At 33.7% G+C, this 16,785-nt stretch overlaps 2 protein-coding genes and 2 pseudogenes across 2 annotated transcripts; all 4 read right to left on the bottom strand.

Annotated features, from left to right (window-relative positions):
* Positions 1-1,123: 1,123 nt before the first annotated feature.
* On the bottom strand, positions 1,124-3,511 carry LOC124838596 (protein FAF-like, chloroplastic). The gene is made up of 2 exons (XM_047314246.2): positions 3,375-3,511; positions 1,124-3,045 (listed from the first exon to the last, which is right to left on the bottom strand). Exon 2 carries the CDS (start codon positions 2,991-2,993, stop codon positions 1,434-1,436), a length of 1,560 nt encoding a protein of 519 aa, XP_047170202.2. The 5' UTR covers positions 2,994-3,045; positions 3,375-3,511; the 3' UTR covers positions 1,124-1,433.
* Positions 3,512-12,034: 8,523 nt separating this feature from the next.
* On the bottom strand, positions 12,035-13,629 carry LOC148193083 (uncharacterized). The gene is made up of 2 exons (XM_088098231.1): positions 12,496-13,629; positions 12,035-12,202 (listed from the first exon to the last, which is right to left on the bottom strand). Exons 1-2 carry the CDS (start codon positions 13,604-13,606, stop codon positions 12,171-12,173), a joined length of 1,143 nt encoding a protein of 380 aa, XP_087954357.1. The 5' UTR covers positions 13,607-13,629; the 3' UTR covers positions 12,035-12,170.
* A 58-nt stretch (positions 13,630-13,687) lies between these two features.
* On the bottom strand, positions 13,688-15,353 carry LOC124829351 (E3 ubiquitin-protein ligase PUB23 pseudogene; annotated as a pseudogene).
* On the bottom strand, positions 14,851-15,356 carry LOC148193082 (E3 ubiquitin-protein ligase PUB23 pseudogene; annotated as a pseudogene).
* Positions 15,357-16,785: the final 1,429 nt, after the last annotated feature.

Raw genomic sequence — 16,785 nt, 5'->3', positions numbered from 1 at the left:
ATTTTGAAAAGAAGCATATTTTCAACAAACAAAAAAGCAAAAAAGACAAGGGATCTTTTCTCACTTTCTTCTTCCATCTTGTAATCTTAGTTCGGTCGTGAGTCATGTACAACGATTTTGCATAAGTGTCTGTTTTTCATTCTTTCTTTTCACTAACTATAAAAATTTGTGAAAACAAAAATAAAAGAAAAAGGACAAAACTCGCAACTTTTCTCACTATTCTTATCAATTTCTTATCACCAAACAAATCTTATAACTAAAAGAAAAAAAGAAAAAGGACAAAACACAGTTCCTTTCTTATTTTTTTCGGTGGTCCAAAATGGTTGAATCCCTTAGCCCACCATGATGGTGAGACCAGCGGTGGCAATGGCTTTGGCTTTTTTATCATGGTCAAGCTCATTGGGGGTGGTAGTGAATGAGCCACCACTAGCCACTAGCTCGGTATTTTCATTCCATTCAACTGGTATATATTGATAGCCAGCCTAGCAGAATTTATGTATATTCCTTAGGGTTAATTTTTTACGTCTCATTTCATGACATCTGTGCATGGGATTATATATATATGTATATATTAAAAAAACTCATTTTCTTACTGTTTTTGGTGATAGAATCAGAAGGGTATGTCTGAGAAATTCTCGATGAGGCTTAATCTGAATTCACGAACTGCATCACTCCACATATATATTATACGTTTGTTTGCTCCTCCTCCAATCTATAACCCTATCTTCCAGACTGTCTCACAACAAAGATTACTGTTATTTTCCCACCTTTATTCCCCCACCTCTTTTCTTGTCAATCTACTGCTTCAGAATTCATTCGCCTTTTTTATCTTATTTCGTATCACTCTCATTTAGACAACATCTATAAATTTAAAATGTCCTCTAATCATGAATTATGCATAAATACTCCTAAAATTTCTTCATATTTTACGTTTCTAACCTATCCACCACACCACCACCATACAAATGCTTATTCAAGAATTTTATCAGCATGCGATCTTTCAGTTCCTTTCTATTAACAAACAAAAATATCAAATTTATTCCATCAGTTAATGACACAGCTATTTACTATATAATCTTTACTTTCTATAAAAAATCAGTAGCTTTAGAGCAAGACAAGACAATTGACCAAGTCAAAGATAAACTAATTCAGATTACTTTGTGTATGTATTGAACGATTAGCCAGTAGCAAATACAGACTGATAAATAGTATTATATATGACAACACTGTTAAAGTCATTTCTCTTATCTTACAACACAAATAAAGTATCTTCTCCTTTCCCTCTCTCGCTATCCCTTTCTCCCAATCCTTTTTCCTTTATCTGACTACACTATACTAGCTCCCGCCAAGACTGGAACCAGGTAGATAAAAGGATGATGAAGCAATAATTAGTGTTTTGAGCAATGGATTCTGGATCAATGTTTGTCACGGACTCAAGAGGTGGCAATGCAATAGGGTTCCCAGAACAGAAACGACCTTCTAGAATCCTTGCAACTCTTCAGATTGTGAACCAAGTAATCACCATTCTTCCCTCTTAGAACCAACACCTGTTGTTGCTCCCTTGGAACCATCTTGTTCATGTCCCTGGAGACAACAACCTTGCTCTTCATGTTCTCTTGATGGTTCTGATGATGTTTTTTGTTTTGGTCAAGTGGGTTAAGTTTAACACTCGTACTTTTCGATGGAGCAGAGTTGGTTCTCCAATAGTACTCATAAGCATTGAAATTGAAAGAAGCTGCAGCTGCAGCCACCGCTGGTGCTGATGGAATCAACCTTGCCACCCTTGGCATCGTAGGCAGCGATTGTGCCACATTAACATCATTAAAATTGGTCATCTCACTGAACTTCTCCGACCACTTTGGATTCTTGTTTACAGCCCCGATTGGCTTGTTCTTATTATTCATCATCAAAGCCAACCCTTGAACACTACTTGTCACCCCACCAGACAATAAGGGTCCTTTCTCCATTACACTCTCATATTCCATGAAGCCGGAATTGAATCCAGTGGAAGATACTCGTGGTTTCGTCCCAAAAGAGTATTCTTCTTCCTCAAACTCCAACTCTTCTAAGTATTCTTGCTCCGGACAACCGTTATTCTCTTCTTCCTCCTCCTCCTCCTCTCGGTGATTGGAGAAAGAGAGCACGAGGCGACCACCTTGACGCTGAATGCTGAAATTGTTGTGAGAAGGGACTGAAACAGCTTCTAGAACCAACCTTCCATTGTCACGGCGTGAACGCATGTGAAGTGAAGGACCAGCTGGTTGATGAGAGAGTGAAGGGAGTGGAGGAGGGAAAGCACGTGTTGGTGATGAAGCCTTCTTTGTAGCCACCACTGAAGCATAATTGTTCAACTCTTCTTCTTCTTCTTCTTCTTGGATTGTTGGTTCTACAACTTTCTCTTCTTCCTCTGTATTCCCTGTCTCAGAAGAAGAGAACAACCCATCAGAGCCGGTCTCGGATCCGAGACTCTCTGTGCAGATTTGGAGGCTCTTCTCACTCAAACAACTCTTGGACCTTTTCACAAGAGGATGAACATAAGGTGACGCAGGAAGAGATTTCGAGATTTCATCTTTTCCTTTCAGGGATATGATTGAGTTCCACGTATCAAATGACCCTGATTTCTCTTGCTCCTCCTTCTTGTTCCGTTGGATGGAACTCCAAATCTCGAGCCTCTCTCTTTCAGCTTCGTCGTCAAGCTCCTTGTTATTGCTCTCATCATCTTCCGAGTGAGCAATGGTTTTGGCATGCACGAGTTCTTCGGAAGGAGCAATGGTTTGAGAGAGCCAATTCTTTGAGGACATGTCAGCCGAGAGAGTTCTTCGCAGAGAAGAAGCAGAAGAAATTGTGTCTGTGTTTGAGTCCAAAATGGTGATGATGCCCTGCTTCTGCATGATCGTATCTTCTTCTCTCCTCACAGAGGAAGAAGAAGAATATAGCAGGCTTTGGCCTTGGAGCTTGTTGTTGACATTGTTGATGTTGTCGTTGTTGGTCATGGCAATAGAAGGTGCTGAGGTGTGCAATATAAAGACCTGCTTACTTAGCTAGCTGCACATAAAAGTCACAAGAATTTAGAACAAAACGCCAAGTAGCAATAAGATCATAAACACTTCCCTAGAAGTGTACGTGATGATAACTATAAAGTAGTGAAGTAAAAACAATAAATTTTCAAGTTTCAAAGTGGAGTCAAATAGGCAACATGCATGAGGTGTGGGGAAAATACATGCACAAAACTTATATACATTTTCTAAGTGATTTTAGTGTTGTTTTCTTTTCAGAAATGAAGTTTTATCTTCAATATGACTAGAAAAGACAACAAAATATGAGTTAAAAAGTTGTATATAAATTTTGTACGATAATTGAATTAAGAAATATACCTTGAAGGAAGCAAGGCAACAGCTTCCAACAGAGGTCTCTTAAGAGAGACCACTGTGAGAGGAAGTTGCAAGGATGAGGGTTGGAGAGTGTGAGTGTTGTGGTGGTTGAATGGAATTGAATGGTATGATTTGGTTTGTGGTTGATGATGATAAGAATGGAGGGAGGCCAGAATGATGTTATTTATAGGGAGGTGAAGGAGAATATTTTACAAGTTATTACTCGGAATAATTTAAGTAACAATTTATATTGTTTCAATCGATTGGAAATTAATTATAAGATGTTATTAAAATAATATTAGTATTTTTAAAATTAGATGAATAAAGTTATATTCTAAGAAAAATATTCTACAAATTTTACAGGACATACGGTGGATCATCGGCCCGCTAGAAAGGCCGGATCTTTTAAAGGCAGTGGCCCCCAAACAATATATTGCCTCATGTTAATAACTCTTTTAACTTTTAAGACTATTTTGTGAGAAAAAATAATTACTCACATATTAAATTAATTTATATAATAATATTTTCAATCAATAAAAATTCCTATTTTTCTACAACCAAGACTATTATTATTGGCCTTATTTGACTGTTTGTACACTTACTCGGATGTTGGTCATACTTTTTTAAATGTGTTAGTTTTTTCTTGTTTTATTATATTTTCCTCTTTATTTCAACCCTTTATTACAATATTTTCGGCATTTAAATAATAAATATGATTTTTGACTAAGGAGGGAATGAAATTTTATGTAGAGCTCAACTAGACTTACTTTCTTTATTCCTTTTCCATTTTCTATTGGAATAAAAATAGAAAGTGACAATGCTTCATCCTATTCATTTGAGAGAGAATACACATAGATGATAAAACTTCCGCGGAATTTTTCTTATGCGTGGATATATAAAACTTAAACATCAATTACTTTTACCAAAAGGCTATAGCTGCAAATTTTTTATAAAAAAAAGGAAAAAAATATCATATTCAAATACTTAAATAGAAAAAAAAAAGCATTTTGAAGTTGTTTTGATTTTCTGTTTTCAAATTGCCATTGTTTATTTTCTTTCTTATCCTTCCTATTTTTTAGAATTAAAAAAAGATATTTTATAAGTTGAAACGTAGACAAGCAGAATCAAATTAAACTTAAAATATGTATAACTGAATACGTGACAGTTAAGTTGTTGAGTTATACATGTACCAAAGTTGATGAAAGAAAGAGATGTATGTAGAGTGGAGGAATAATTCATCGATGCATGCATGCATATGCATGATGTATGTGATATGATATATATGTGGTTGGAGGAATATATATAGAAATAGAATATATGTCACTGAAAAGTTTAACATGCAAGGATATATACGTACGTCCACTCATTTACGTTAGACTACGACCACTTTTGCTAAGCAGCTGAAAGAAGCAACATGTGAAGCAATGTTAATGTTAATGTTATTGTTAATGTTAGTGGGATGGATTGACTAATATTTAGCTTACGTACGACAATTCTATTTGTTGTATTTCCACAGCTTTATCCAAAAAGGTGGCCGACATTAAGAATGAATGCTCCTCAAAGCCTTTTAAGTGTTTTTTCTTTTTGGGGTAAAAACATATACTTCATTTAGTTACCCAACCCTAGTTCGTATAATACTATATTTATAAATGCGTCAAATTATTGAAAAGAAGGGAAAAATAAACAGCAGCGAACAAAAATTAGTGGCTCCAACAAAACATTATCTACACGTGCTGCTCTATTTTCCATCCAATATTATATACGGAAAATTTTCTTCAACACTATATATCCTTCTTACGTTCTATGTTGGTGGCAAAATCTAACAAAATCTTCTCCTATTATCACATCTCTTCTTTCATTCACTCCACACAAAAATAAATGTCAATCAACCAAAACGTTGATCCATTTCACGTTAAACGGGAATTCATCGTCATCGTCCAACTTTAAACTGCTTTAAATAAATAACTTTTATTTTATAAAAAAAAACAAAAAAAAAACTATGCAAGGGTTTGTTATGTTAATCAACGTTTTTAGGGACTAAACGGTATATTTATTATTTTTTATATCTAATTTATCAAAAATTTTGAAAAAAAATAAAAGAAAAGGACAGTGGCCTAATAGTGTGAGTAAATTTGAGATGGGTGGAAAGTTGTGAAAGATATGGATGGGGTGGTGGGGAAGCAAACAGAGAGATTTGTGAGTGGATACTTGTCTTCTATGCTTGGCCCATTAACGTTGGTTGTCATACTGTTTGGGTCATTAACAGAAATTTTGATTGTTGCTTCCTCTACCACCATCAAACCAAATGCTTCCTGCACTATTTCAAACTTAAGTTGTCCTTCTAATAAAACGGGATGTTAACATTCATTTTATCTTCAATAAATGTTAATATCAGTTTCACTTTTAACGGATGTGGATATCTGTCAACGGATGTGACCACATCCGTAAACTAAAAAATATTAAAGAAAAAAAAAACCTTCACGGATGCGAATGTGGTACATTCGTTTAACTAATTATAATATGAAAAATATCATAATAATTTATTAAATAATAATATATAAATTAAAATGATAATAATTATTTTATTAAATAAAATAAAATTAATTTATATATAATTATGAAATAAATTTAAAATAAAATTAAATAATATTTATATATTAATTTAAAATATAATAAATTAATAAACTAAAAAAATAAAAATAAAAACTTAACAGGATGTGGTTTAACTAATAACATAAAAAATATTTTAATATTAAATTAATAATAATTATTTAATTAAATAAAATAAAATTGATTTATATATAATTATGTAATAAATTTAAAATAAAATTAAATAATATTTATATATTAATTTAAAATATAATAAATTAATAAACAAAAAACCTAAATGTGACCATATCCTGTTTAACTAATAATATAAAAAATATTATAATAATTATTAAATAATACTATATAAATTAAATTAATAATAATTATTTTATTAAATAAAATAAAATTATTTTATATATAATCATGTAATAAATTTAAAAGAAAATTAAATAATATTTTTATATTGAATTAAAATATAATAAATTAATAAACTAAAAACTAAAAAAGCCTTAATGATGTGGTCACAGTTTAACTAATTATATAAAAAATATTAAATAAACTTTTCAAATGTCGTCACATGTATCAATTTAACACATGTATAATGACTTGTCTAAAGCAATATATTTTATAGTAGAACATCATTAAACAACTCAACAAAATTTTAATGTCGTTTCATTGGTTAAATTCACTTATTTATGAAGTTGAGAGGATTAAATTGTCTCAGACTAATTCTAATTTTTTTTTATAAAAGTTAAGGGATCAAAATTATATTGAATTATTTTCAATACAACGATGAACTCTATAAAAAAACATTTTTCACTTTAATTTAAAAAAAAATCGTTTATTTCTTTCAATTTTTCACCGTTGGGTTTCAACTTGTGACTCGTTGTTCCCCTTGTTTTGGGCCCAAGCTATTGTATGCGAGTGTTGCTCCTTCCACCACCACACCTTTCTCCCTCCACCTCCCCAATTATTTTAATTCCAATTATATCCTTAGATTAAAATTTTTACTTTACTATTTTAATTTATTCAAATTTAGTTCTCCTATTTTACTCCTGCACCCAATCTTTCCATCTCTCATTTTCGTTTAATAATTTGTCTTTCGTTTTACTCTACAACCCATCTGTCTTCTCCGTTTCACTTCTCCTCCTCCGTTTCTTTCTTCTTCAATTCCTTTACATTATTAAAATACATTAAAAATATATTCAAAAATAATAAATCAAAACATTTAAATTAAATTATTAAAATATTTCCAAAATAAAGAATAAACTAATAAAAGAAACCCTAAAATAAAAAACGTAACTTTTAAACGGAGGTGACATCCTTCAACGGATGTCAACATCCGTTTAAGAAAAAATGGATGTCGACATCCGTTTTACCTTAAACGGATGTTGACATCCGTTGAAGGATTTTGACATCCGTTGAAGGATGTCTTAAAGTTTACTTTTTTATTTTAGAGTTTTATTTGAAGGTTTATTTGAATACGCACCTTGAGGAAGCAACACACACTGCACCACTCCACACACTGCACTACTCCACACACTACACTACGAGAGCGACACTGCACCACGAGAGGGAGACTGCTTGATAATTCTTTCCACCACCACCAACCTTTGCAACTTGTAAAAGAAAAAGAGGAAGAAATATAATGTTAAAATGAAAGAAAAATATTTTACTCATGTACGGGACACTATAATAGGTTATTAGTGGAATAGGTTGTGAATGGGTAAAAGTAAAACATAACCCTAAAAATAAAATTTTACTTAGGGGCAAAATAGTAAATGGGAGGTGGAGAGAGAAATGTGTGGTGGTGGAGGGAGCAACACCCATTGTATGCTTAAGCCATTGACGAGCCTACATCCAATAACATGTGAAAAGAGTTTAGTCAAATGTAAACTCTACGACCATGAGTTTTCATTTGTTTTTTAGTTGAATATTTTTCAAACTATGTGGTTTTGGGTACAAGTTCCATTGGGCTATTATGGCCATTCATTCTACAAAGAAGGCCGAATCATCTTGTTTATCATGAACATACCAATTTATGATATGATATTGATGGGAGAGTTGAGATCAAGAGTTGACTTCATTAAGTTTATTGATTATTCATGGAACCCTAGCTAGTATTCTAAACTATTTTAAACATCTTAGTGTTAAGAGTTTATGATTTAGATAGAAATAGAGGACAATTTAATTTACTTTATATTAAAATAAAATATAATTAGATATATTATTAAAATGAATGCAAAAATATCATTTTTATACCATATTAAAAAATAAATAATAATAATAAATTTATGAAAACAAAATATATTTTTTATATAAAGGTGATAACTATATATAATAACAAAACATATTAACAAAATAAATAAAAATAATAATACAAATATTTAAAAACTGAATACTTAATTATATATAATATTTTATTCTAATACTCTAAGAATTGAAATAAAAATAAAACATTGAGTATCATCATCTGATCCATTCATAGTAAAAATATGTTTAATAATTAATAGTTATTGAATTGAAATATTAAATTGTTGACATTTTTTAAAATCGTGAGTAATACGCTAACAACTCTAATATATTGACGGATAGTTAATTGAATATTAAATTATGTGGAAAATTTGATAAACAAGTAACGTAATTGCGTTTCTTTGGTAACCCGGTCAAATGTAAGGTGGTAATAACGACTTTCTACAAATTTATTTAAATTTGGATCTTACGCTAATTTTATCTTCATTAACTGTCACTTTTAGTAAGGTTTTTTTATAATCACAATCTTAACCTAACAATTTAATACACATTATCCTTGAACATGCAAAAGCAACTGGGTTATATACACTTCAATCACGAAGCTGTGTCGAAGAAAATGGGTCACAGAAACACTCAAAAATTGTAATAATTGCTTTTAAAAACATATTTAAAATATGTTCATGGGTGTTTCCAAAAGTAGGTCAAGCAACAAATTTGATTTTAAGCTTACATCAATGGCCCTTTGTCTTTATATCAGTACCAAGTGGATTAGGTAAAACTAATACTTCAACATTGAAACATCATGTATAGCTAAAAGCTCAGCACAACCAACCTGACAGAGTAATGGCCAAGCACCTTAATCCTCATTATTCATTCCATCTAATAAAGTCTGAAAGTGCTCAATATATATTCAGCACATTGTACAAAATAAAAAGAAGAAAATAAAGAGGATTACAGCCTGTCTAGCACAATAACAGAATGCTAGAAATATCTACCAAAATCTACCACAGTAACAGAAAGCAAATAAACATAACAAAACAGGGGTAGAAACGATATTTCTCACACCCTCCCTCAAGATGGGTGGTGAATGTTTAGCAATCCCATCTTGGATAAATTGATGTTGAAAGGTCCAGGATAAAGTGACTTAGTAAACATATCTGCCAATTGATGCTTCGAAGGAACATGAGAAAGAACAATGAGTCCATCAAGAACCTTAGCACGAATAAGATGACAATCCACTTCAATATGTTTGGTGCGTTCATGAAAGGATGGATTCTTAGCCAGTTGAATGGCAGACTGATTATCACAAAATGTAGGAAAAGGACTTGGAATTTTAAGGCATAAATCATCAGCAACATACTTCAACCATTGCAATTCACAAGCAACAGAGGCTAAAGCTCTGTATTCAGCTTCAGTAGAGCTCCTGGACACGGTGGATTGCTTCTTTGATTTCCAAGAGATAAGACAATTCCCATAGAATACACAATAACCAGTGATGGATTTTCTAGAGATGCAACAAGTAGCCCAATCGGAGTCAGAAAAAGCTTGAAGTCTGTGAGGATTGCTGGAAGGATAAAAGAGGCCTAATCCAGGACAACCTTTGAGGTATTTCAAAATCCTGAAAACAGCATTGAGATGAGAGGATCTGGGCTTGGACATGAACTGACTAACTTGCTGAACAGCAAAAGAAATATCAGGCCGTGTGTTTGTTAGATACTGTAGTTTGCCAATTAATCTCCTATAAGAAGTAGGATCTGAAAGAAGATCACCATCATCATCATTTAGCTTATCGGTAGGATTTGAAGGAGAAGGTGCTGGTTTTACATCCAGTGAGACCAAATTCAGCTAAAATTTCTAAGCAATATTTTCGTTGATTCAAGACAAGACCCTGTTGTGATCTAGCAACTTCAAAACCAAGGAAATACTTGAGATTTCCCAAGTCTTTGATGCGGAATTCTTGATGTAAAAATTTCTTAACAGCAACAATATCATCCATGCTATCACCAGTTAGAACGATATCATCCACATATATTAGAAGAGCAGTAAAAGAGGTAGCAGACTGTCGAAGAAATAATGAATGATCAGCGGTACTCTGAGAAAATCCATAAGAAAGTAAGGCAGTTGTGAGCTTAGCATTCCATTGTCGAGAAGCTTGGCGAAGACCATAGAGAGACTTGTGCAATTTACAAACCAAATGAGGTTCGGGAAGAATCAAGCCCGGCGGAGGTTTCATATAAACCTCTTCATCCAAATCACCATGCAAAAAAGCATTATCAACGTCAAGCTGGTGTAAAAACCAGTTATGAGAAACAGCAATGGAAAGGAGAAACCTGACAGTTGTAAGCTTCACAACAGGGGAAAAAGTATCAAAGAAATCCATGCCTTCAGTTTGTGTGAACCCTTTGGCAACTAAGCGTGCCTTATATCTTTCTATAACCCCAGCTGCATTCAATTTAGTCTTGTAGACCCATTTGCAACCAACAACTCTTTTCTTTGGTGGTAATCGGACCAATGACCAAGTTCTATTCCTCTCAAGAGCCTTAATTTCCGCAAGCATGGCCTGCTGCCAATGAGCATGTTGACAAGCCTCTTTAAAAGAAGATGGCTCAATGAAAGCAGATAAAGACATGCAAAAAACAGTGTGAGAGTCAGAACATTTGGAATATGACAAGTATGATTGTAAAGGATAAGCTGTGGAGCTAGAAGTAGGAGCAAAAGAAACAGTGGAACAATCATAATCAGACAAATAAGCAGGTGGCTTCCTAATTCTAGTTGAAAGTCTACCAGGTGGATCAACAGGTTGTACAATATCAGTAGAATCATTATGAAATTGCATAACTGGTTCAACAACATGATTATCATTATTACTAGAGATAACATCCGAAATAATACGAAAATCATTAAAGTGTGAACCAGATATATCAAAAGCAATCAAAGAATCAAATGATTGTTGGGATGCAGCAGTACCAGTGTGATGATGATGAGAAACAGAATATGGAAAATGAGACTCATAAAAAATGACATTACGAGAGAGCAAAAGCTTATGTGTAGTCATATCATATAACAGAAAACCTTTGACCCCTGATTTGAAACCAAGAAAAATACACTTAGAAGCTCTTTGTCTAATTTGGTTCTGCCAGAAGTAATAGTGTTGCAAAAGCTAGACAACCAAAGACTCTAAGCATTTTAAAATCAGGAGTTTTTCTAAAAACAATTTCATAAGGAGATTGGTTTTTGAGAAATGGAGTTGGGAGCCTGTTTATGAGATGTACAGCATGTCTTATAGCAAAAGACCAAAAAACAGAGGGAAGATGTGATTGGAAAAGTAAGGCGCGAGCTACATTCAAAATATGTTGATGTTTACGCTCAACTATTCCATTTTGCTGGGGTGATTCAATGCATGATGTTTCATGAAAAATGCCTTTAGAAGAGAAGAAATCAGTTAAGAAAAACTCCTTGCCATTGTCAGATCTTAATCTTTTAAGTTTAGTGTCAAATTGATTTTCAATGAGATGTATGAAATTGGGAAGAACAATTTGGACCTCAGCTTTTGATTTTAGAAGATAAACCCATGTGAATCTACTGAAATCATCAACAAGTGTTAAAAAATTTTGACCATCAATAGAAACAGTGCGTAAGGGTCCCCATATGTCAGCATGCAACAACTCAAAAAATTGAGAACTCTTGGAGGTGCTAAGAGAAAAAGGTAATTTCTTATGTTTGGCAAAATGACAAGTGTCGCAAGGAGTACAATTCTTGTATATAATATCAGCATGTTGAGAAGATAACAATTGTAAAATGGAATTTGAAGTATGGCCTAGTCTATGGTGCCAAAGTGCACTGGTATTGACTGCATTTACAACGAAAGCATTTGATTTATTGATAACATCAGTTTGGAAAGGTAAATTGCAACGCATAGCATTTGATTCTGCAAGACAATACAAGCCATTAATCTTCCTAGCTGCTCCAATCATCTTGAAGTGAGATTTCTGGAAAAGAAGACAGTGAGAATCAGAGAATACTGCCATACAGTCAATAGTGGAAACAAGTTTGGAAATAGAAATTAGATGAGCAGAAAAGTCAGGAACAAAAAGAACATCAAGAAGGAATAAGTCACCTATGTGAATATTCCCAGAGAAATTGGCAGTGACAGTAGTGTGATTAGGCAATTTAATGTGTATGGGTGTTATGGCATGAAGGTTATGAAATAAGGATTTGGTGGGACAAATATGATCGGTGGCACCACTATCAAATATCCAGGGAATAAAATCAGAAGATATACCTGAGTGTTTAACAGAGGCTTGATTCACTGAGGAATAGTGATCCTTACTCTGTTGAAGCAAAGCCAAAATTGCTTGATACTGGTCTTTAGAGAAAGTGAATTGGTCATTGGGAGGACTACCATCCAAATCAAGGTGCTGTAGAGAGGCAGCTGAATCTACTTCAACCAAACTGGCAGAAGCTTTGGTGTTGGGCTTGTTCTTTTTATAACCAGCAGGAAAACCAATGCGAAAATAACAGGTTTCAATGGTGTGATTGGTCTTCTTGCATTTTTCACAGAATTTGTTGTTCTTGAAATTGTTCTTACTAGCATTGAAAGGGACTTTGTTGGAAGAGTTGAACCGTGGTTGAGCATTCGAAACTGCAGTGAAGGCCAAAGAATCGGAAACAGGATGTTTAGGATTGGTGCTAATGAACTCACGTTCATGCTGAAGAACCATAGAAAAAGTTTTGACAATCGAAGGCATGGGATCCATTATCATGATTTGAGAACGAACTTGGGCATAGCTCTCATTGAGACCACGGAGAAATCGAATCACATAATCATCCTCTCTTTCTTTTTGAAGTTTCGCAAGAAGTCCACAAGCACAGGGAGTTAAGCAATTGCAGTTGAGAACACATCTATAGAGCTCCAACTCTTTCCATAGGATTTTCAATCTCGTATAATACTCAGAAACAGGTAAATCACCTTGATGACAAGCGAGAATCTGATCCTGAAGATCAGAAACCCTAAATTTATCAGCATGGGAGAATCGATCCTTGAGATCTCTCCAAATCTCTGATGCTGTATCCATCCACATCACCGATTGCTTGATCGAAGAAGTCATGGATCGTGTGAGCCAGGACATCACCATTCGATTTGAGCGACGCCAAGCTTCGTGAAGTGGATCTGAGAGAGGGGGACAAGGAAGAGTACCATCAATGAACTTCTCCTTGTTTTTGGTCTCCAGTGCAACGACCATGTCACGTTCCCATTGATGAAAATTGCTCTCCGTAAGGAGAGGGGAAACAAGCACCAATGCTGGGTTTTCTGCAGGATGAAGATAAAGTGGGTTTGCCGGATTCACAAGGTGATCCGGTGTTTGTGTAATAGGATGGCTCAGGGAAGCCATTTTCAGAAAATGAGGAAGAAGAAAAAGAAGCTTCAGGCGGAAGAAGCAGTGGGTGTTAGCGATGATACCATGACAGAGTAATGGCCAAGCACCTTAATCCTCATTATTCATTCCATCTAATAAAGTCTGAAAGTGCTCAATATATATTCAGCACATTGTACAAAATAAAAAGAAGAAAATAAAGAGGATTACAGCCTGTCTAGCACAATAACAGAATGCTAGAAATATCTACCAAAATCTACCACAGTAACAGAAAGCAAATAAACATAACAAAACAGGGGTAGAAACGATATTTCTCACACAACCAAAATCAATCTCACCTTTTCTGTGGGTCAAAGCATATGAAAGAATTAATGCACATGACAATCCAGTGAAAACTTAATTACAGCTCTTGTGCTTAATGTTCACAAACATGGATACTGGGATTCATTTTCCATTCACAACGCTTGAGAGGTTCATTGACATATATATAGTTCCACGATAAACAGCAGAACATCATGGACAAGAACAAACATATATTTCAATACTTTAACCTTGATAAATGACAAAGCCATGAGATCATGGATAAGATGCAAGCAAAGGAAGAGGAATGCATGTGGAGTTCCTCCAGACTAGAGAGTGCAATTTGAGTGTCTCCTTTGCCCTTTCTTTGGCCTTGAAACAACCCTCAACTTGAAGCACCAAGCACAACTTTGACACTGCTCCAAACAGCAGCATTTCATGAAGAACTCTTGGGGTGGCTGAATACCTACAAATGGAGGTCAAAATTTTCACCCCTCTATCACTTGCCACTTGTGAAACCCTCAGAATTTTCTTTGCCACAACAGCAATTCCAGCTCCATGGTTCACCAATTCAGCCCTTCCTTCTGCACAACCGCATAGTTTGTCCAAAGCTATCAACATGAGTTCACATGCTCTCCTATCAGACACGTCAACAAGTAGCTCAACGATGACTAAAACTCCACCACTCTCAACTGCTTTGATCTTGTTCCTGCCCCATGAACACAACTCCACCAGAAGTTTCAAAGCTGCCTTTGAAGCCTCTCGTGAAATCTGATCCCTCAACACTCTAATTATCTCCACAAACAGCTCTGGGGTGACATTGTTCAATTGGGTTGGACTAGCCACCTTAAGTGTTGACTTCAATAGCAAAGTTGTATGACTTCGAGATTGGCACTTTCCAAGCTTCAAGACATGAAGCAAAGACTCCAAAAACTGAATCCCTTCGTTGTTCATCAGGTTTTTTAAGCTGAGATTCAGAAGGGTTTAGGTGAAACATGATTTTTATAGCTGCTTCACTCATACCGGTTGAATTTATCATCATGGTGGAAGCCAAGAAATCTATTGCCCCTGCAGACTCCAAACAGATTTTGTTACTTTCACTTTCAAGAGCAATATATTGAAGCCTACTAAGACACTTGAGCTGTTTTTCTGGGAACTTCTTTGCCTCTAAGAGAAGTTTGACAATCTCGGTTTGATCAATGGTTGGGTTTGGAGATGAAAAGGTTTCATGTCCAAGGCAGGCATTGTGGTCGCACCAAGCTTGGATCAAACGTCGGAGAGTGTGGTTTGGAGTAAGATCTGTGCGTGACAGTGATTGCCTAGTGACAGGGCAGGTTTTGTTGTTCTTGCATGAAAATAACCATCTCTCTATGTTTTGTCTGTCATATGTGATTCCTGTGTACACTGTCACGGGGTCTCTCATAAGCTGCAATGAAACTGGACAGAGGAAAAGAGCAGGAACCTCCATTTCAGTCCATCTTTGGTTGGATTGAACTGAGTTCTACCTAAAAAGAAATGACATGAAAGAAATAGTGTTAGCTTTGGTCTTCCTTTGAATTCTATTATGGAAGAGTCAGAGAAAAGAACAATAAATAAATGACAACCATAAATTAGCTACAAAATAAGATGAATACTATAAATATATTATATCAACTCTAAAGTATAAGAATTCACATTTTAATATATTTTCAGTTTTATGATTACAATTTCAACATATCACGTTATTTTTTATAACAAAATAATGTTGTTTGAGTTAAGGAAGATTATTTATAAACAAGGAAAAAGATAAAAATAATTAATTAATGTAGTTATGTACTAAAAACTTAAGTTAAAAAATACCAACTAAATTAGAATAACGTATTTTTTGTTGTTTATTATTATTAAAATTCGTGAAAATGCATAGATAATATATACATATATATTTAATGGTCCTATTTAGTGGAAATTGAGTAATTTTAGCACACAATATAGTGAAAGTATAAAAAGTGTGTTTGATAAATCAAAATTTTCGCTTCACTCCCCGTATGGAAACTAACTCACTATTTAAGACAATAATATGGAATAAACATAAATATACTTATTTAATATTTATTTTATCAATAGATGGAGTCACTGATATTAATATCATAATTAAAGTAAGTAGAAGTTCATAGCTAAAACTCATAAACCAATTTGGCACATCATAGACTTGAGACTAGTTAGATTAAAAAAATTATAAATTTTAATATGGTCCAAAATTAAATTTAGTTCACCAAGAATCTGATTTACGTGAGTGTTAGTGGTTAGTCACCAATTCATTATAAAAAAGTATTGAAAACAAACATCCTAACACTGTCGAACAACAACCAACATAATTTGAAAAAAAAAAGGGATGGAAGATATACATGATCAACGAATCCTCTCCTTTCCATTTCTGATTCTTCCTAATTTCTTTATTCTTAAAATGAAAATCAAAATCTCAATGCATTTAATATGATGTTTCTTTTTTTCATAATCATTTCACTAATTTGAAATTTAGATCAATTAGAAAAAAATATATCAAAGGAAAATTAATAAAGCTAAAATACTATAATAAGTCCTTTTTACCTGTTTTAGTAACTCTAGTTTATACAAAATTTATTTTATAGTTATAGAGTAGACATTGCAAGAAAACAATATTTTTTTTTATCATTTGATTAAATTTATTGTTAAATCTATTAACTTATTCTTTATCAACATTTAATAATATACGCAAGAGATTTTATCCAATAATAAAAATAATTAAAAGAATGCAAAAATATTGTATTAGCCTTTTTTTTAATATATGTAGCATATGTGGAAGACACGTGGTGAGAAAAAAAAGGAAAAAAAAAGAGTGGTACATAAGGTAGGAATATCTTATACAAGTTGTTGTGAAT

The sequence above is a fragment of the Vigna umbellata genome, chromosome 9 (assembly GCF_029865625.1).
Source record: "Vigna umbellata cultivar VRB3 chromosome 9, Vumbellata_1.0, whole genome shotgun sequence".
NCBI classification, from domain to species: Eukaryota; Viridiplantae; Streptophyta; class Magnoliopsida; order Fabales; family Fabaceae; genus Vigna; species Vigna umbellata.
The sequence above is the reverse complement of the archived record's forward strand: the minus strand, read 5'-3'. Positions and strand labels throughout refer to the sequence as shown.

Bases quoted from the DNA above. Each gene is read 5' to 3' on its own strand.
- LOC124838596 (XM_047314246.2), bottom strand. From the start codon at position 2,993: ATGACCAACAACGACAACATCAACAATGTCAACAACAAGCTCCAAGGC.
- LOC148193083 (XM_088098231.1), bottom strand. From the start codon at position 13,606: ATGGCTTCCCTGAGCCATCCTATTACACAAACACCGGATCACCTTGTG. The intron at 12,203-12,495 runs GTATATCTTCTG...CTTCTTTTCCAG, and splicing joins AGCCTCTGTTAAACACTCAG to AAATCTCACTTCAAGATGAT.